The 20,408-nt window shown below is 43.5% G+C and overlaps 1 protein-coding gene across 2 annotated transcripts in view; it reads left to right on the top strand.

The window, feature by feature from the left end:
• LOC134536964 (kinesin heavy chain) overlaps positions 1-20,408 on the top strand; it is a 46,078-nt gene that overhangs the window by 12,306 nt on the left and 13,364 nt on the right. Inside the window, exons 3-15 of one of the 2 annotated variants that reach the window (XM_063377078.1) lie at positions 586-813; positions 1,955-2,098; positions 2,909-3,033; positions 4,253-4,506; positions 5,889-6,075; positions 8,235-8,519; positions 11,309-11,473; positions 13,979-14,125; positions 14,226-14,366; positions 15,240-15,583; positions 16,427-16,528; positions 17,433-17,565; positions 18,063-18,251. In XM_063377078.1, coding sequence (XP_063233148.1) covers positions 586-813; positions 1,955-2,098; positions 2,909-3,033; positions 4,253-4,506; positions 5,889-6,075; positions 8,235-8,519; positions 11,309-11,473; positions 13,979-14,125; positions 14,226-14,366; positions 15,240-15,583; positions 16,427-16,528; positions 17,433-17,565; positions 18,063-18,251 — 2,444 coding nt within the window. Of the gene's footprint in view, positions 1-585; positions 814-1,954; positions 2,099-2,908; positions 3,034-4,252; positions 4,507-5,888; positions 6,076-8,216; positions 8,520-11,308; positions 11,474-13,978; positions 14,126-14,225; positions 14,367-15,239; positions 15,584-16,426; positions 16,529-17,432; positions 17,566-18,062; positions 18,252-20,408 lie in introns of both variants that reach the window. The other variant, XM_063377077.1, reaches the window with a different exon arrangement.

The following is a 20,408-nucleotide window of genomic DNA, read 5'->3' as shown; positions in this document are numbered from 1 at the left end:
TTCCTTACCAGGCAGTACCCAGTAAGGAATGTTAAGTTATAAAAATACCTGTTTGGTTTCAACTTGGACCAACGAGCTGAACTAATTTTCTAGATATTAAATTTTGGTAAAATGTAATGAAAGATATTTAAAATTATAATATTGTTGCATCAAAAACTTGTTACTCAGTGTGCATTAAATTTTAACATCTTATAATAAATAATTAATACATGGTAATACATTTGAAATTGCCAGCTGTTCATTAGTGTTGTGTGTACAGTCATAACAGACAGCATATGTTTTTTTTTTGAAAGATTTTTTCAATCAGGAAGATTGATTTAAAGTATTTTGGACACTGCAGTAATGGCTTATGGCCGTAATAACATTTTAAATAGGATGATTATATATATAAACAGAAAAATCGTAAACCTTATTTGGAAATTATTTATTTCAGCTGGCAGTTTTGACAGCCTGGCTCTTGGTTAATGAACAGGTCCGGGTATAAAAAGTTCTACTGGATAATGGTGACGGATGTTGTGAAAGAGTGTGTTCTGGGAGTGACACAGTGCCCCGGCCACTTGACGCGAGCGGGGCTTGTTCTCGCAGACGTGCTGTCGGGGTTCAACGGCACCATCTTCGCGTACGGCCAGACGTCTTCGGGCAAGACGCACACGATGGAGGGGGTGATCGGGGACCCGGCCAAACAGGGCATCATCCCGCGCATCGTCAACGACATCTTCAACCACATCTACGCCATGGAGGAGAACCTGGAGTTCCACATCAAGGTGTCCTACTTCGAGATCTACATGGACAAGATTCGGGACCTGCTGGACAGTACGTGACCCCGCGTCCTGCCTGTCGCCTTCGACACTGCTCAGTTGGCAATCATGTGCAGTGCGAGCAAACTTACTTAAGGGGCCCGCCTCGTCAGGGGTGTATGTGTGTTAGTGAGGCGGGATGATAAGCGCGACGCTCGCTGGTATTTCCAGCGCGGTGTAGCCTCTAAGCGCGAGGCTCTGAACTGGCGCGCATTTGTCTCGTCGTCACAGGATAACTGTGAAATTTGAGCAATGACCGTAACATGATATGGCGGAGAAATGAAGATAAAGGTTTTATTGCAAGTCCCTTAAGTGCTTTCAAGAATCTGTACTGTTTGTTTTATTCCTAAAAATTACACTGAAAAAACACGTTTTAGCAATTTTAACGCTTCTAAAAATACAGTTTAAAAACTTAATCCGAAATTAAAAGTACTTTTCGGCCCTCAGCGAACACTTAAATGCTATTCGTAAATAGGCCCCATTCGGATATCTTGAGTAGTTTTGAAATTGTGTTGTTTTTCCTGAAGCTCTGCACACCGTATGTGTGCCCAGGTAGGCGGGGCCCTTAAGGCTTCGTCTCAAATGTCCAGTTTATTTTTTCATCGTTAGGTACTTTTATTTATTTAATTTGTAAAATGCCTGCCAACAGCACAAGATGCAAGGAGCAGGCACAACAAATTCAAAAAAGACAACGCAATAGAGACGAAAGACAAAACACACAGATGAATACTTTAATTGGTGCCAAAAATAATTTTTACACACATAACAAATAAACAATTTGCAGAGAAGATTGCACCAAAAAGTAGTTACAGAGTAAAACATAAACGGAATAATGGATACCAAAAAAGCAGAGTTAATATGCTACTTACCTGATTTGCATGTTTTGTTTATTAAAGTTTGTGACTAATCTATAAATTATGTCCACATTCAAAACTTAGTTTTTTATTGTAATAAATGGTAAGTATGCTTATTTAAGGATTTTGTTTTGCTTATTACCCATACTATCCAGAATTTTTATTTTCCGGATAGACGATGTTTAACTGTACCAAATAATTTTTGTTGTTTTGTTTCTACAGTTAAATAGGGGTTTACTGTGAATACTTCATCGGATACTGAATTCTGAATACTTCATCGGATACTGTGTTCCTTTGTTCCAGTATCGAAAGTGAACCTGAGCGTTCATGAAGACAAAAACAGAGTGCCGTTTGTGAAAGGTGCGACTGAGCGATTCGTCTCGAGCCCTGAGGAAGTGTTCGAGGTGATTGAAGAAGGGAAGGCCAACAGGCACATTGCGGTCACCAGTAAGTGATACAGTTTTTTGTGAAAACAGTTAAACATCATTAATAAAAACCCTGTCAATATGAAACTTACATTATTACAAATGTTTTCACAATCCTTAGAAATTATATGTAAAACCAGCATTTTTTTAATGAAAAATGAGATTCAACATTTTCCATTGCTGTGAAAGGATTTTAGGCGTCATATATCTTCAGAAATGAGGATTAAGAGTTCAATAACAACTTAAAACTGAACAATCAAATACATTATGTTATTGTCCTTCAGTGATCTAGTCAAACTAAGCTACATCAAACTTATATATTAATCATCAACGTTGTGCGAGAAGTGATAGTTTTTTGTGTTAGGTGTTAGTTTCAAATTTTGGTCACCTAGTGAATTTATCTAAGGTTTCCTATGCTTCAAAACTAGACTAAAGTGGAGTCCCGCTAATTTGAACCCTGCTAATCCGAAAATCTGGCTAATCCGAATGAGTTACGAACAAAAATAAATATTTAAAATCATTTAATTTTTTATAGTTTAAAAATTATAATTGGAAGTGTTGACAACTTTGTTAACATGTTAGTGTTTAATGGTTGTAAATATAAGTTGTGTTAAGTGATTACTAAATGCTTATAGAAATGTATTTTACTCCATGCTTTGCATTAAAATTATTATTAGGCTAGTCCAAAAATATGGTAATCCGAGCAGGTCTGCACCTCAGTGAATTCAAATTAGCAGGACTCTTGTTGTGTGTGTTTATTTACCTTGAACTGTCTGTTGCTCTCTACACTGTGGGGGTTGTGTTCATGCGGTGGTGTTTGTCCCGTCCCCAGACATGAACGAGCACAGCTCTCGCTCCCACAGTGTGTTCCTGATCAACGTGAAGCAGGAGAACTTGGAGAACCAGAAGAAGCTGTCTGGCAAGCTGTACCTCGTGGATCTTGCCGGCAGCGAGAAGGTGAGCGCTCTGCCCGTTGGTCGAGTGTGTGTGTGTGTGATTTTTTTAATAGGTACAGCTGCCAATTTGTGTTGTATAAGTTCGTGAAGCGCTCGTTATGCTCGATAGAATGATGTTATTGATGACCAATGAGTTCGGAGAATCTTAAACTGATATTTCCAGGTATATCATGTCGGTGTAGAGGGTGCTTTGCTGATAACAGTAATGTCAAATGCATAGTTTTCCTAGTGTCCTAACATAAAATATTTCCTATACAAATGCTACCAGGATTCATACACCTTAATATCCTTAAAAAGTCGCTTAATTTGTCTTTAATTGCATAAGGTAATGTTGAATGCATAGTTATCCTAAAGTCCTAACTTAAAATATGAATGTTTGTACGTCTCCTCAGTATCCCTAAAAAGTCCTTAATTTGTCTTTAATTGAATAAGGGCCCTTAAAAGTCCCTAAATTTCTCTAAGAATCCTTAACAACTCTTTATTAAAGACTGTTAGTGTGCAAGTAAGAATAACTTCTATTGCATACATAAGTATGCGCACCAATTTTTTTAATTTATTTCTTTAAAGATATCGTAACCGTCCTCGCTTATAAAGGTCGAGTTGTGATCACAAGCTCAATGAACATTATAAACGTGAACCTGAAGAAACGTTTGCATTGAACCACAGATACGGAAGAAGTACTTCTTGGTCAAATGAGTGCTGGGCATAAACTAAGTACCGCATAGAGAACTCGAAAGTATCGATTGAATTATCGATTGTGTAGCTTTCAGCATCTGGCTGCTTGCATTCAATGAAGCATTTTATCTTTGGTGGCGGTAACATGTTTTTAAAACAACAGATGATACGGACTGATAAATACCAACCAGAAAAATAATTTATGCAAACACTTTTCTTTGTTTCGATACAATTTTGGATCCACTTCATCATTTAAATTATTTTTAAATTATTATTTTTGTAGGTCAATTTTGTAATATTCTGAGTTCTTAGAAGTGAATTCTCAGTGTTTTATAAAAAGTGAAAAATTCATATTTTCTCCAGAAAATTGCAGAAATTCACACAATAAATGCATGTCTCTATTGATGTAGGACAACAGGAAATTATGTTTACATGTAGGAAAGTCTAAACTAAGAGAGCTGTAGAACTAAAATCTATACTTCTCGCACATGTGTTTGTTTGATAAAGTATGTTAATTTTCTTGACGACTTGTGAATGTTTGCCAGGTGAGCAAGACCGGTGCCGAAGGCACAGTGCTGGACGAAGCGAAGAACATCAACAAGTCACTGTCGGCGCTGGGGAACGTGATATCTGCGCTGGCGGATGGCAACAAGACGCACATTCCTTACCGAGACTCGAAGCTGACCCGTATCCTGCAGGAGTCGCTGGGCGGCAACGCTCGCACGACCATTATCATCTGCTGCTCGCCAGCATCGTTCAACGAGGCGGAGACAAAGTCCACGCTCGAGTTTGGCAAGCGGTGAGTGCGGGTGTTCTCTCAGCTCTGCCGTGGGGTCTGCCTGATCTGTACGAGTTGATGGAGGTGTTATTGGGTCTGCCTGGTCTGTACGAGGTGATGAAGGTGTTATTGGGTCTGCCTGGTCTGTACAAGGTGATGGAGGTGTTATTGGGTCTGCCTGGTCTGTACGATGTGATGGAGGTGTTATTGGGTCTACCTGGTCTGTACGAGGTGATGAAGGTGTTATTGGGTCTGCCTGGTCTGTACGAGGTGATGGTGTTATTGGGTCTGCCTGGTCTGTACGAGGTGATGGTGTTATTGGGTCTGCCTGGTCTGTACGAGGTGATGGTGTTATTGGGTCTGCCTGGTCTGTACGAGGTGATGGAGGGGTTATTGGGTCTGCCTGGTCTGTACGAGGTGATGGAGGTGTTATTGGGTCTGCCTGGTCTGTACGAGGTGATGGTGTTATTGGGTCTGCCTGGTCTGTACGAGGTGATGGTGTTATTGGGTCTGCCTGGTCTGTACGAGGTGATGGAGGGGTTATTGGGTCTGCCTGGTCTGTACGAGGTGATGGAGGTGTTATTGGGTCTACCTGGTCTGTACGAGGTGATGGTGTTATTGGGTCTGCCTGGTCTGTACGAGGTGATGGTGTTATTGGGTCTGCCTGGTCTGTACGAGGTGATGGAGGGGTTATTGGGTCTGCCTGGTCTGTATGAGGTGATGGAGGTGTTATTGGGTCTGCCTGGTCTGTACGAGGTGATGGAGATGTTATTGGGTCTGCCTGGTCTTCTGTACGAGGTGTTTAAGGGTCCGCTGGGCTGGCCTGGTCTGCACGAAGTGAGACCTGCCTTGCCTGTAAGAGGTGTTGGATGTACAGTAGAGGTTTCTCGTCTCTCACCACGGTGATCCTAGTTAAAGTCAGGCCAAAATAAAACCGGGATTTTTTTGCAAGATGTTAACGGAGTGGACGTTTGCCTTGAGCTGGAGTGTTTTCTCGGGATCCTCTAAGTTCACTCTCATATTCATTCCATCATCATTGCTCCATTCTCATTTAATCGCCCTCAAGGTCTAATAACCCCCACGTTAAGCTGTAAATTAGTTCATTCATTCCGTTAGTTATTTTATTTTGCAGGAAGGGCCCCAGGGTGAATGTAATTGCAATAGACCAATGAGTTATGTAAGTGTGTAAATTGCGTAAAACTGCACAGTTGAACCAATGTGAGTGAGCTCAGGCAGCAGAATAGTCAGCATGCATGTTTAGTTTTACTTTTTTTTATTGGTGTCTGTGCAGTGTGTCTAGTTACACATACACTGTGGTTTATTTATTTCCCGCTCAAGTGAATTCTGTATGAACTCGGGAGACTGTGTGGGATGGGACGATGGACGATGGACGATGTGCGCAGGGCGAAGACCATCAAGAACGTGGTGTGCGTGAACGAGGAGCTGACGGCGGAGGAGTGGAAGCGGCGCTACGAGAAGGAGAAGGAGAAGGTGGCGAGGCTCAAGGGCAAGCTGGAGAAGCTGGAGCTGGAGCTGAGCCGGTGGCGCTCAGGCGAGACGGTCAACCTGGAGGAGCAAGTCAACCTGCAGGTGCGTGCCCCAGCGCTGCTCGGCCTCTCGCCCCTCTCCCGGGGTCGCGAGTCTCGCTAGCTTGTGAGACGCACTGTTCAGGGGTCGTCCGTCAATCACGTGATGATGTTTTTTTAGCAAATTTTTAACCCCCCCCCCTCCTCCCCCCTAGTGATTTGTGGTGAGGTTTCAGACTACCCCCCTCCCCCCGCCCCCCCCCTCAATAAATCACGTGTATTTTTTTGGGTACAAAATATTTTTTTAAAAATTTAATAATATTATCATCTTTAAATATGGGTATAATCTAATTTAATTCTGGAAAATTAAAGCACAGTGATCAAAAAATGTCCAGACACACATCATTAAGGTTGCAGGTTTATTTTTTCACTGGCATAAAAATTAATAAAAGGAAAGGCTTGTTGTATGTGATTTACGCATGTATTCGGCGCCAAAATCACAGTCTTACTGGCGACTGGCAAGCCGAGCCGGGTGGTTCATGTTGCGGCGGCCGGGTGGGGATATTGTTGCCTGGCTACGGCGAGTCAAGGTCACGCGTCGCTTTTCGGTTTAGTAGAAATCGCGCGAAAAAATTAATACACGTGATATCTTTCTACACCCCCCTCCCCCCTTGTGATTTTTCGTGATTTTTCCCGGCCCCCTCCCCCCTTTCAAGCCTCACGTGATTAATGGACGATCCCTTAGGCACCAGCCTACTCAGGGTTTTATTTGAGTTAGTGATGATAAGTGCGATGCTCGTTGTTGCTTCTATCGCTGTATCGCCTCTAAGCGAAAGGCTGTGGACTGGTGCGCAGTCTTCTCATCGTGCACAGGACAAGTATGATATCTGAGCGGTTACCACAAAATTATATTGTGGATAAATGAAGATAAAGGTTTAATGCAAGGTCTCTTCAGTGCTTTCTTAAGAATCTTCACCAGGAATTTCATACCTAAATATTATTCTGAAAACACTTGCTTTAGCCATTTTCAATTTTCTAAAAATACAGTTTAAAAACAAAATATGGAATCAGGATATTGTGCAGGTGTTCATGTTCCGGTTACTCTAAATATTACATGATTTCGATTGGAGACCAAGACTCTAAGGAATTATGTTTTAAGACAGTTAGAATCACTTCATATTACTGATCTGAAGTGTGATTCTAAAATGAACAGAAAACTGCCTTGTTAAATGCAATTTCAAGGCAATTATTAAATTTTTGTACTGTATCAGACAATAATAGCATTAAACTTCCTCCTTGTTTTAGTGATAATCAGATTGTTTTAGCCTGCGCATAATTGTCTTGTACTTGAATGTATTAAACATTTGACCGGCTTGTGATATAGACCTAAGTACCGATAATTCTTAATTTTGAAAAATCTGTAACTCATTAGATACCCCAGAAAAGTAACTTTACGTTTGAACAGTGAAATTAATAAAAATTATTCAGTTTAAAATCAGTTGTATATAGGTTTTTTTGGAACCCCACACATTGCAACGTAATGATAATTTCACTGTAGTTTTTGTTACACCCATTTGTTTTGTATTGTAATGTAGTTAGTTGTCTTCTAGGTTAATAAACAATATTTTATCTATAATTTAGGTCTGTGTGAATTCTAGTTTTTTGATGCAAAGCGAAAATCAAATCAAAATTTTAAAATTTTTGCTCGGCAAAGCTGTATTACACTTATTAAATAAAATTCAGGATTGAAGTAACAAATGTAATGGTTTATAGCTTGTAGTGTTTGAGCTGATTAATAAGTAATTAACAAATTAGGTCCTAAATATAACACCACTTAATAAAAATTATAAAATAGCACTCACAATGTATTAATATTGAGCATTCATAAACCAATTTTTTTTCACATAACCAACTTTATTCAATCAAAATATATATATAAAAAAAAAATGGTTTATAAGCAAACGTTAGGCATCTGATTTTTCAAATCTTTGCCAAAAAAACGCGAAGATTCAAAGTAGATGCGAAGCTTAACGAATTTAACGAATATCAGATTTCTTTGCGAAGTCAAGTTGGATGTTTGAAAGATCCTGGATTGATTTGCTGGGTGGAAGTTTCGCACAGGCCCGAACGTGAGTGTTGAGTTGTTGTGTGAAGGAGTGCTGGTAGGGATGCAGGGGTGCGAGGGCTGCAGTGTGGAGGGCGAAGGGAGGCGGTGTGCCGCAGGAGGCGGAGGCAGCCACCCCCGTGGCGCCGCCCCCGGAGGCGCCCCCCGCGGTGGTGCTGGGCCCCATGCCCGCCACGCCCAGCGGGGGCGTCATGCTGGGCTCGCTGTCCAACGAGGAGCGGCAGAAGCTGGAGGAGGAGCGGGAGGGCCTGTACCAGCAGCTGGACGAGAAGGACGAGGAGATCAACCAGCAGAGCCAGCTGCTGGAGAAGCTGAAGGAGCAGATGCTGGAGCAGGAGGAGCTGATCGCGGCCACGCGGCGCGACTACGAGCTGCTGCAGCAGGTCTGTCCTGGGGAGGGTTGGTGAGGGTAGGGATTCCTGCATCTGTCCTGAGGAGAGACGAACCATTGTGATGGTGAGGGTGGGAATTCCTGCATCTGTCCTGGGGAGAGACGAACCATTGTGTTGGTGAGGGTAGCAATTCCTGCATCTGTCCTGGGGAGGGACGAACCATTGTGTTGGTGAGGGTAGCAATTCGTGCATCTGTCCTGGGGAGAGACGAACCATTGTGTTGGTGAGCATGGCAATTCTTTGGTTTTTTTTTATGAGAGCCTTCCAGCAAACACCAAGTGTGTGATTATTCCTGAACAATCGATCTTCCCAAGAATCTTTATGGCTTTGGCACTGTTCATTGGTTCCCAGAGTTTGGCCATTAAGAACCGACAATTCTCTCCTAAATTTTCCAACTGCAGAGTAATGCCCTTTGGGACATTCAAATATACCAAGGAAAAATGTTAATACATTAATGTGACAGAATATTTATGTTAAAAAAATTTCAGGGTAAAAAAAAAAAAATTGGTTGTCTGTAAAGTCGGTTTACGGACGATAGTTTAACGTGACAACGTCATAACAAAACATTGATGTAATGTTTGATCCAGAAGAATGGAAATATCATATTCGGCCTGAGACTGAGCCGTAATAGGTTTTTGCAACCAAACCATTTAGGCATTAAAAATATTATATTCTTTGAGGAAGAATTTTTTTTTAATTTTTTTATCTTTTGTATGATAAAATCTACCTCTGAATATTTTTATGAATAAAATTGAATCATTTTTATTGAATTATCACTATTTTGTATGGTTACAAAGGAGTGAAATGAAATGTACAATTTAATTAATAAATTTACTTTTATTTGCATTCATTATTCAAATATATTTATTACTTTTGAAATGTTACGTGCACTGTATTTATTTTTACAAGTTCAAAAAAAAATTTCGCATCTGCTGGGTTTCGAACCGACAACCTTACGATAGAAAATAGCGCCGCTGACCGCTAAGCCACGAGGCCATATTTGATAATTGATAGTTTCAGATGTTATACAGTAAAACTTCGTATTTACGTTCTCGTTATTTACGTTTTCCCGCAAATAACGTAATTTTATGTAGGTCCGTTTTATTGTACATTAACTTTTGTGTTGCATTTTCCCTGAAATTACACCGCTAAGTAACCAAAAAACCCGGAATGTACGTTTCAAAACACGGTAAAAATGTAAATACTCGTCACGTTAGTCATAGATGTGAAAAGTTTGAAGTAGTTCGCCTATTGTCTGTAACCTTTCGTTTTGATGTATCGACAAGTTCTATGGTACCTCTCCTCTACTAACGTTTTAATCTTTGCTGCCATAGAGAACTTTCGTAGCAGAACCACAAACGGTTTTATTTATGGTGTCATAGAGCACTCTCGTAGCAGAGCATAGTCCGAAGCGCTGAGCTATCGATACTACCGGAAAGCGCTCATACACAGTACGTATATTTAGTAGTGCTGCATTATGTACAGTACATATCTATGATGGCTTTCATTGTTTACATTAGTCAACGTCCGTTTTGGTTAGCACGTGTTTTTTTATCGTTCACAATATTATTTATGGCAAGATTTTGATTGAAGATGGATAGGTATAAAGTTCCACGAAATACTTTATCTATTGAAGATAAAATTAAAATTATTGAGAAGTTTGACAAGCATGTGGGTACCCGAGTGGTTTTGGCCAAGGAACTGAATATTCCTGTTAGTACTTTAAACACAATAATTAAAAATAGGTAAATGCTGATACATTTTTTTAAGCTAAAATTTAGCATTAACTTCCAATAAAAGTGCTTTCCCACAATTTACACTTTCCCGCAATTTACACTTTTTCCTTGGGGTTCCTTGAAAAGTGCAAATAAGGGGTTTTACTGTATATACCTTTATAAAAATTTTGTTCACGGTAGGGGAATAATATTATTACATTTTAATAACTCGATTTTATAACAAATACGCATGCCAAATACACGAAACTTATTTATAAGGTGTTACAATATTTTTTAAAACATTGTGCAAAAGATCCCGGTTGTAATTTGAATTTTTATTTGTAACTGTAAAACACCATTGTTGGTTCAAAACGTATTTGAATATTCAACATTACTTTTAAATAACCGTACCGATTGTGCTGAAAATCGGTGGACGATCGTTAAATTACATAATATTAATAATTCAAACGACAAAAATATGATTGAAAAGTCAAATCGATGGTCGTTCCAATTGAGTGGAAGAGAGATGCCACGCATGCGTACAATGAGCAAACAGGAACATCCGTAGTGGGACACTTTTTCGTGCGTGCACCCGGCGTTCATCAATTTATTAGACTTTGTCACGTCAAAAATAGGAATACGAATTAAGCAATACAGTAAAAGTCTAGTGCATTAATAAAGTTTTTTTTTTTTTGCAAATGTTAGGAACCCTGAAACATTTTCTGTAAATATACATGCATTAATAAAGTTTTTTTTTTTGCAAATGTTAGGAACCCTGAAACATTTTCTGTAAATATACATTAAAGGACTCGTTGATTTTATGCATTGGCGCAAACATATTTTAAACAAAACTGATTTATCAAAATTTTGTTAAAAATCATATGATAAAATGATATAGTGCTGGTTACACTTTTTATTAAATTCTTGTTGCGGAGGAATCTCGTGTTTTTTTTTAAAACGAAATTGACCTGGAAATACGACCATGAAGTGCTGTGTCAGCGCCATGAGGTGCTCTGCGATATGCTGGAATGCAGGGTTGACAGGTGGGGGGTGTGTGTGCGGCAGGAGATGAACAAGATCCAGCAGGAGAACGAGAGTGCCAAGGAGGAGGTGAAGGAGGTGCTGCAAGCGCTGGAGGAGCTGGCCGTCAACTACGACCAGAAGAGCCAGGAGGTGGAGACCAAGAACAAGGAGTTCGAGTCGCTCACCGAGGAGCTCATGCAGAAGCAGGTGCGTGCTTCTCCGCCTGTCGCTCCTGCACACGGACCTTCTCCGCCTGTCGCTCCTGCACAAGGACCTTCTCTGCCTGTCGCTCCTGCACTAGGACCTTCTCCGCCTGTCGCTCCCGCACTAGGACCTTCTCCGCTTGTCGCTCCCGCACTAGGACCTTCTCCGCCTGTCGCTCCCGCACGAGGACCTTCTCCGCCTGTCGCTCCCGCACGAGGACCTTCTCCGCCTGTCGCTCCCGCACGAGGACCTTCTCCGCCTGTCGCTCCCGCACGAGGACCTTCTCCGCCTGTCGCTCCCGCACGAGGACCTTCTCCGCCTGTCGCTCCCGCACGAGGACCTTCTCCGCCTGTCGCTCCCGCACGAGGACCTTCTCCGCCTGTCGCTCCCGCACGAGGACCTTCTCCGCCTGTCGCTCCCGCACGAGGACCTTCTCCGCCTGTCGCTCCCGCACGAGGACCTTCTCCGCCTGTCGCTCCCGCACGAGGACCTTCTCCGCCTGTCGCTCCCGCACGAGGACCTTCTCCGCCTGTCGCTCCCGCACGAGGACCTTCTCCGCCTGTCGCTCCCGCACGAGGACCTTCTCCGCCTGTCGCTCCCGCACGAGGACCTTCTCCGCCTGTCGCTCCCGCACTAGGACCTTCTCCGCCTGTCGCTCCCGCACGAGGACCTTCTCCGCCTGTCGCTCCCGCACGAGGACCTTCTCCGCCTGTCGCTCCCGCACGAGGACCTTCTCCGCCTGTCGCTCCCGCACGAGGACCTTCTCCGCCTGTCGCTCCCGCACGAGGACCTTCTCCGCCTGTCGCTCCCGCACGAGGACCTTCTCCGCCTGTCGCTCCCGCACGAGGACCTTCTCCGCCTGTCGCTCCCGCACGAGGACCTTCTCCGCCTGTCGCTCCCGCACGAGGACCTTCTCCGCCTGTCGCTCCCGCACGAGGACCTTCTCCGCCTGTCGCTCCCGCACGAGGACCTTCTCCGCCTGTCGCTCCCGCACGAGGACCTTCTCCGCCTGTCGCTCCCGCACGAGGACCTTCTCCGCCTGTCGCTCCCGCACGAGGACCTTCTCCGCCTGTCGCTCCCGCACGAGGACCTTCTCCGCCTGTCGCTCCCGCACGAGGACCTTCTCCGCCTGTCGCTCCCGCACGAGGACCTTCTCCGCCTGTCGCTCCCGCACGAGGACCTTCTCCGCCTGTCGCTCCCGCACGAGGACCTTCTCCGCCTGTCGCTCCCGCACGAGGACCTTCTCCGCCTGTCGCTCCCGCACGAGGACCTTCTCCGCCTGTCGCTCCCGCACGAGGACCTTCTCCGCCTGTCGCTCCCGCACGAGGACATTCTCCTTTTGGAGCATACATTTAAAAATCCCTATAAAAACATTTAACTTTTAATAATAGTATATTTACAGTGCTTTTCATTAAGTGCACTGGAGTAGTTGTAAGAAACTGGACTAGTATTCCAGAGGATCCGAGTTAAATCCTTGGTTAAAGACCTGGGAACTCAGCTTATTCTTCTAGTGTCACGGTAAATTCAATGTCCTAGGTGTGCTCAACCCAATTTTTGCTTTTACATTTGGCTTATTTCTTTGTGGAAACCTTTCTGGTTCTTGTTAATAAGCACTACCTGATTCACTTACTTCTCTCCTAGCTAGGCATCGCTGGCTCACGGTCGCAGAGGGGCGTGTCCAAATAACTGTGATATAATCGTGAACTCAGTGCAATAGTGTGAATCAGAATAATTTCTGTACTTCTGATTTCTTTCCCCAAAATGACTGAATATGGTGCAATGATTTGGCTGTCAGTGAGGCATAAACTAAATAATAGAAATGGGCGAATCAACACCTCAAATACCATCAAATCCTTAAAAGTATTAGATACTCAAGGACAAAGATTCTAAGAAGAATTAAAGTAAACTAAAAAATTCAACACTGATAACTACTGAATTTACTTGGTAAAATTTTTTCTTCGTACCTGTCCTGTACCATTTTATCCTGGAAATTTAGTTTGTGAAACAAACATTTAAAGGGTTGAATGTTTCAACACCATAGTTAATATTATTAATTTTTTTTTTTGGTATATTTTATTTTTGACCTTTGAGATCTAGATTTGGATTCAATGGGGTGTATTCGAGGAACTCTTTGCGATATGAATTGGAGATATGGTTTAAAAAAAAATTTGTGTTTGACCCATTACTAGAGACCGGAAAAATTCGCGGGTTCAATGACCTCCAGGATAGACTCCAATATCCTCTACACACTCGGGCAAATGCCACCTGTTCATCGGCTGCCGACTTGCGAGTCATCTCGACTGGGTGGGCCTGCGATTCGACACTTCTACGAGCGAGGATCTCTAATCGGCCCTCCGTCCTCCAGATTAACAGTGAACCAGTGACAGAAGCAGCGCTGATGTATACTTATTTGAATTTTAGCGTAGCACGAAATAAACCAGCGAATTTTTTCCGGTCTCTACCAGTTACTGCCGAGTGACGCGAAACTATGTCGACGGCGTTTTGCAGTCGGCCCTGAACACAACGTCGTCGGAGCTGCAGCAGCTCAAGGACATGTCGTCGCACCAGAAGAAGAGGATCACGGAGATGCTGACCAACCTGCTGAAGGACCTCGGGGAGATGGGCGTGGCCATCGGTGGTGACGGGGAGCTCAAGGTGAGGCGCGGTCGTCCCGGGACCGCGCGCTGGACGTCGTCCGGTGCCCTCGCACGCTCCTCTCTCCGTCTCTCTCTCTCTCCCTCTCTGTCGTTCGCAGATCAACGCGGACAACAACGGCAAGCTGGAGGAGGAGTTCACGGTGGCACGGCTCTACATCTCCAAGATGAAGTCAGAGGTGAAGAACCTGGTGCAGCGCTGCCAGGGCTTGGAGTCCCACCAGGTCGACAGCAACAAGAAGGTGGGTGGGGACCTTCCGGAGCGAACCTCTTTTCTTTCGGGAAAAAATATTGAAATTTTTTTTTTGGTATTAGGTCGTTGCAATGTGTGATCGGGGCAGGAAATTTTCGCGAAAAAACCTGAACGCCTACTAGACTGCAACAAGGTATACCCACACCAGCGGTTTCTTCCCTGTGATTGGCGGCCGTCTGCGAGAGAAGTCGTTGCCTTGTATGCACGAGCCACTAAGGACGAGTTTGCTTCCGCACTGAATTAGTGTGATAGGTTGTTGTAACAATAGACATGCACCTCAAAGTAACTCGCCCAATCACGAAACACAGACAATGCTACAGTGTTTTAACTTCCAGCTACTCTCGGGATCTTTTCGCGAAATTTTCATGGCCCTAGTGATCGGGTTCGTGCTCATCTTGTTTGTTGGCGAGGTGGGACCGGAAAGTTGAATTTGGTTTCCTTTACCACCATTTGCTGTTTTAGTAAACAATTTTTTTTTTTTATTTTTTTTTTTTAAATTAGGGATGTTTGAAATTTTGGTCATGAATAGTCAGGGAAATGTTTTTGCAGATTTGTGGTGAAACCCTCAATAGGCTTGTAGGCAAAAAGTAAAATTCTATTTGCTGATAACCAGTGGCGTAGCCAGGATTTGTGTATGAGGGGTGTTAAGAAGAATTGCCCCCGTATCAAAGCGGGGGGTCCGGGGGTCCTCCCCCGGGAATATTTGGATTTTAAGGTGTAAAATAGTGCTATTTTAGCAGTTTTGGGTACTTAAATTTAAATATTGTAACGGTAAAATTTTTATTAATTTTTAATATAAAATTTGTTTGAGTAATGGCTGAGGTTGGATGCAGTGGTTAGGTGAGAGTGCCGGACTGCGCAGATGTCGGAGAACGAGCGGGAGCTGGCGGAGTGCCGGCTGCTGATCTCGCAGCACGAGGCGCGCATGCGCTCGCTGCAGGAGAGCATGCGCGAGGCGGACAGCAAGAAGCGGGCGCTGGAGGAGGACGTGGACTCGCTCCGAGAGGAGTGTGCCAAGCTGAGGGCAGCGGAGCAGGTCCACGCCGTGGCGAGCCGCGAGAAGGCAGAGGAGAGGGCGCAGGCCGGCAAGATGAAGGTGGCGCTGGAGGTGCAGATGGACCAGCTCCGGGACGCCCACCAGCGGCAGGTGGCCGCCCTGCGGGACGAGGTCACGGAGAAGCAGGCTGCCATCAACGAGCTCAAGGAGTGAGTGCCCGTCGTCCGCCTCTCCCAATCCCGTCTTTTCCGACCGATACAGACACCTTCGAATATATATACTGTACATAAGTCGCGAGTGGATAGGATTTACTCTACGTTTCTCAGGAGCGTATGATCAGCAGCTTTGGGAACCTCACCGCTGCAGTGCGGCTGCCGTTAACGCCCCGCATCGTCTTGGGTTGTTATCTGCACGTTAGGGCGCAGCACTGTCGCCCGCTGTCATTCCCCCGCCATACCCCCCAACCCAACATTCACTGCAGCTCGAGGTCGTTCGACGGGAGGGGGAAGGGGGTGTTTGAAGAGTTCGACACTTGTCCGCCAGGGACCACACCACGAGTCGATGCCCTGGAGATGGTGGCGATTGGCGGCGGTGAATTAACCGACTACCTCAAAACCGTATTAGAAATTTTTACCTGGGCTGGCGACTTCTATACAGCATATATATATTCAAATCAGATACCTAGGGACATCTGCATTTTGCGATTTCATTTCGTGTCAAGGTATTCCACAAAACACTGTAGCTTTTTCTATGAGTCACGGCAAATTGTGAGGGTGCAGCAGTACGGTGACCACATTCTCATTGGCCCCCCGTCAAGAGCGGGACGGCACCTCTCACCGACCTCGGCCAATAACCAAAGGAGAAAAGCTACAGCATTTTGTGAAATACCTTGACATGAAATGTATTCGCGAAATACATGTGTCTCTAATAATAAGGTTTGACTGTTACGTTGCTTCCTGAAGGGCTTGCAAACAGATCCCTGGATACCCCGCCCTTGGTGACGGGAGAGGGAAGTGCAATGCTGATGTAGTGACGGTGGTGGTTGTTCGCAGCATGAACCAGAAGTCCAGCCTGGCACTGCAGCAGATGCAGCAGGACTACGAGAAGCTGAAGCAGGAGGAGACGGAGAAGAGCAGCAAGCTGCAGGAGCTGATGTGAGTGATGCTACGAGCACGTCCGTGTCTCCCTCCGGGGAAGGAAGTCTGGGTTTGATTCCCCGCCCGGGGGGTTTCCTCGGGGTACTCCCGTTTCTCCAACCAGTGTTATCTTTCAGTGCTCCATCACCGTTTATCCCCTCATCTGTCGAGCACGGTTCCAGAGAGGGGTGGTGGGGGCGACATATCCCTCCCGAGCATGAATATTTGAGGGTATATTAATGTTTTTTTTTTTTTTTTTAAATACTTAAATTCATGTGTTCAACTTTTTACTAAATCGCCAAAATTTTGTATGAAACTATTAAAGTTCAAGATTTGAGACCATAAATTTATAAGTATTCCAAAGCTAAACTTTTAAAAGCATTTTTTCTTTGTAGGACAGCCACACATGAAACATCATCCTTAAGCCCCCTTGTCATATGTCCATGATGATTTGGATGCAAATTTTTTTTTTTCTTAGTGGTAGCTACTTAGACATACACAGGTTTCTAGCTGAGGTCACCATCTTTGCACTAATAGATAAAAAAATTTTTAATACAGCTAATTTATCATTTAAGAATAATTGAAAAAAACTGTTAGCTAAATTAATATTGAGTTCAAACTACTGTGAACTACGACTGCACCACTGGCCAGTGTTGTTTTGTTGAAGCAGTGTACCTGTTTTTGGTAGGAGATTCCCCTTCACAATGATACAGTAAAAAATTATTTTTTCAAATTTTCAAAAGTATGAAAACTTTAAGTGAAGTATGCTCTTACCTTGAAAAAAAAATTTGGTGAGAACATAAATAAGTGTATTTACTAAATATTTAGTAAAGCAAAAGTAATATTACAATAATCTATTTAAAAACTATGCTGCAAAGTAAATATAACTGAGTAATTGCATTGTTTGTTGCTGATTGCGTAGCCTGACGAACGAGAGGCGAGAACAGGCCCGCAAGGACCTCAAAGGGCTGGAAGACACTGTGGCTAAAGAGCTTCAGACACTGCACAACTTGCGCAAGTTGTTCGTCCTGGACTTGCAGGCAAGAATCAAGAAGGTGAGTACCCGTTGCACACATCACACATATTATTATGAAGCCTCTTAACTCGAGTTTTCAGGTTATATAAATTAAAAAAAAAAAAATTCCCATTACTTGTATTTATACTGTACTAGCATCACCACTGTAGCCCATCGAATATCAAACTTAGTTATATAGATACTTGTCGAAAATATCACCTCTTAACACTACTAGAAACTCATTTTTCAGGTAACATAAATTTGAAAAAAATATTTTCCCATTACATGTATTTCTACTGTACTAGCATCAACTCTATAGCCCATTTTTAATCTCAAATTTAGTTGTAAATATCATGGGTTGGCGCAAAACTAAAATCAGTATGTGAAGTTTCGGTTTTTAACACGTGTGATCGCTGTGCACTTGTTAGTTTTTTCTCTGTGATAAAACTTTGCTTTTGAATGGAGAACTACTCTGAGGTTTGTGAAGGTGACTGTGAATGACGGGCTGCACGTGTGTGTGTGTGTGTGTGTGTCCAGTCTGTGAGCGCGGAGGACAACGAAGACGACGGCGGCTCGCTGGCCCAGAAGCAGAAGATCAGCTTCCTGGAGAACAACCTGGACCAGCTGACGAAGGTGCACAAGCAGCTGGTGCGGGACAACGCAGACCTGCGCTGCGAGCTGCCCAAGCTGGAGAAGAGGCTGCGGGCCACCATGGAGCGCGTCAAGGTCTGGGCTCCCTCCCGTCCACCTCCCCGCCTCACCCCCCTTCGCTTGACCGCGTTCACCCAAAATAATGCCGCGATTCTTTACCAAAACTTCTGGAACTTGAGAGCGAGGGTCTCATTGTAATTAGAGATGTACGAGTCGAGCCAATCTGAGGTCAGTTATAATACTTATGAGTTGGGTCGAGCCAAGCTGAGGTCAGTTATAATTAGAGACACGGAAATTTCGCGAATCGCGATATCGCGAAATAACACCGCAATTTACCTTAATTCGCGACAAAACACCGAAATCGCACAGCATCGAGAAATAAAACTGATAATAATGAATTAGACCACCCATGCAAGACATCGCGAAAAACAAGTAAACACGACGTTGACGGCACATCGCCATTTTTCTAAGTTTCAACATGGCCGCTTTGTAGAAATGAAAGTAAATAATGATTTACAGTATTCCCGTCACGTAATCATTACAATTTGAAACGAAAGCAGTAATTGCAATCATAAACTAATTAAAAAGAGAAAAATGTACCTGAGCATCAACACAAAGTTAATAAAAAATACCGGCGATGTTTTCAACACAATATAGCTGCCATGATTTTCAACCCGCTGTATTTACACATTAATCTTGTAGAGAAATATAAAATTTTAATTCTTCCTTTCATGTTGAACAGTTAACAACCTCATGCTTTCAACTACGTTTGACTGGCTTGGCAACCTACTCGTTAGAGCTGTAGGTGTAGCAAACCGTATGTATGTATTCGGTACTGACTGAGTAACGGGTGCGCCATCTAGTATCGAGTAACGAAACGTTACACACGGCTGGATTTCGTTACTCACATTTTTCGTATGTTTTACGCATGCGCGCGCATATTCGATGAATTTACGTTACAAAGAACGATGTTTGTTTATTAAGTATAATATGGAAATTTGTCGTCCAAGTTTTTTACTGTTTATAAGAAAGTATTTTTTACAAATTAGAAATATGTATGTTTTTGTTATTTATTATCGCTTATTTTCACGTTTTTTGTTGTTTTTATCTTAAAAGAGATAATATAATAAAACCGCTCTAATGAGATTTAATTGTTTCTTGGTTAACAAAAACTGTTAATTATCAAATATTGTTAATTGTTTATATTCTATTTATTATTATTTACGTGACGTCATACTGTACGCGTACGCAATACGACTCGATTCGTTGCTGCAACATAACATTGCATGTTATGCGGTATCAGAAGTAACGAGTAACGTAGCGACACGATAGTAACGAGTACTAATTGTTATAGTAACGAATACATACGGGTACACTTTTTTTCGTTACTTTTACACCTCTACTACTCGTAAACATGAACACATGGCACTACGCCGATTGATAAGCAAAATCAGTGACCTTTAACTGCCGTAACTACACTTCTCAGCAAATGCAATACGACCGCAGAGCAAGTGAATACGGCGTCAACGGGACAAAGAACAGCAGCAAGAAATATTAAAAGAATACTAAGTTGAGACATGCCGTGCCGAGGCAGCGCGCTAGGCGACACCGGGCCGTGCCGAGGCAGCGCGCTAGGCGACACCGGGCCGTGCCGAGGCAGCGCGCTAGGCGGCACCGGGCCGTGCCGAGCTGTTTCAAGCCTACAATTTTTATTTGCCAATAGTGTTGACTTTAGAGTGCAGTATACGAGTATACGCCGTGCCACTATTATTTAGCCAAGCAAAACTTGTAGGCCATAAAACCATTCTCAAAAGTTAAAGTAAACATGAAAAACCAAAACAGCGAAATAAAACCGAAATTTGATTTTTTCAAAACGAAATTTAAGGAAAAATAAAACCATTTTTACGGGACTCTAGTTATAATACCTACGAGTCGAGTCGAGCCTAGCTGAGGTCAGTTATAATACCTACGAGTCGGGTTGAGCCTAGCTGAGGTCATAATACCTACGAGTCGGGTTGAGCCGAGCGTAGCCTAGATGAGGTCAGTTATAATACCTACGAGTCGAGTCGAGCCTAGCTGAGGTCAGTTATAATACCTACGAGTCGAGTCGAGCCTAGCTGAGGTCAGTTATAATACCTACGAGTCGGGTCGAGCCGAGCCTAGCCTAGCTGAGGTCAGTTATAATACCTACGAGTCGGGTCGAGCAGAGCCTAGCCTAGCTGAGGTCAGTTA

Source organism: Bacillus rossius, chromosome 11 (assembly GCF_032445375.1).
Source record: "Bacillus rossius redtenbacheri isolate Brsri chromosome 11, Brsri_v3, whole genome shotgun sequence".
NCBI classification, from domain to species: Eukaryota; Metazoa; Arthropoda; class Insecta; order Phasmatodea; family Bacillidae; genus Bacillus; species Bacillus rossius.
This window is presented reverse-complemented; position numbering and strand designations above follow the sequence as displayed.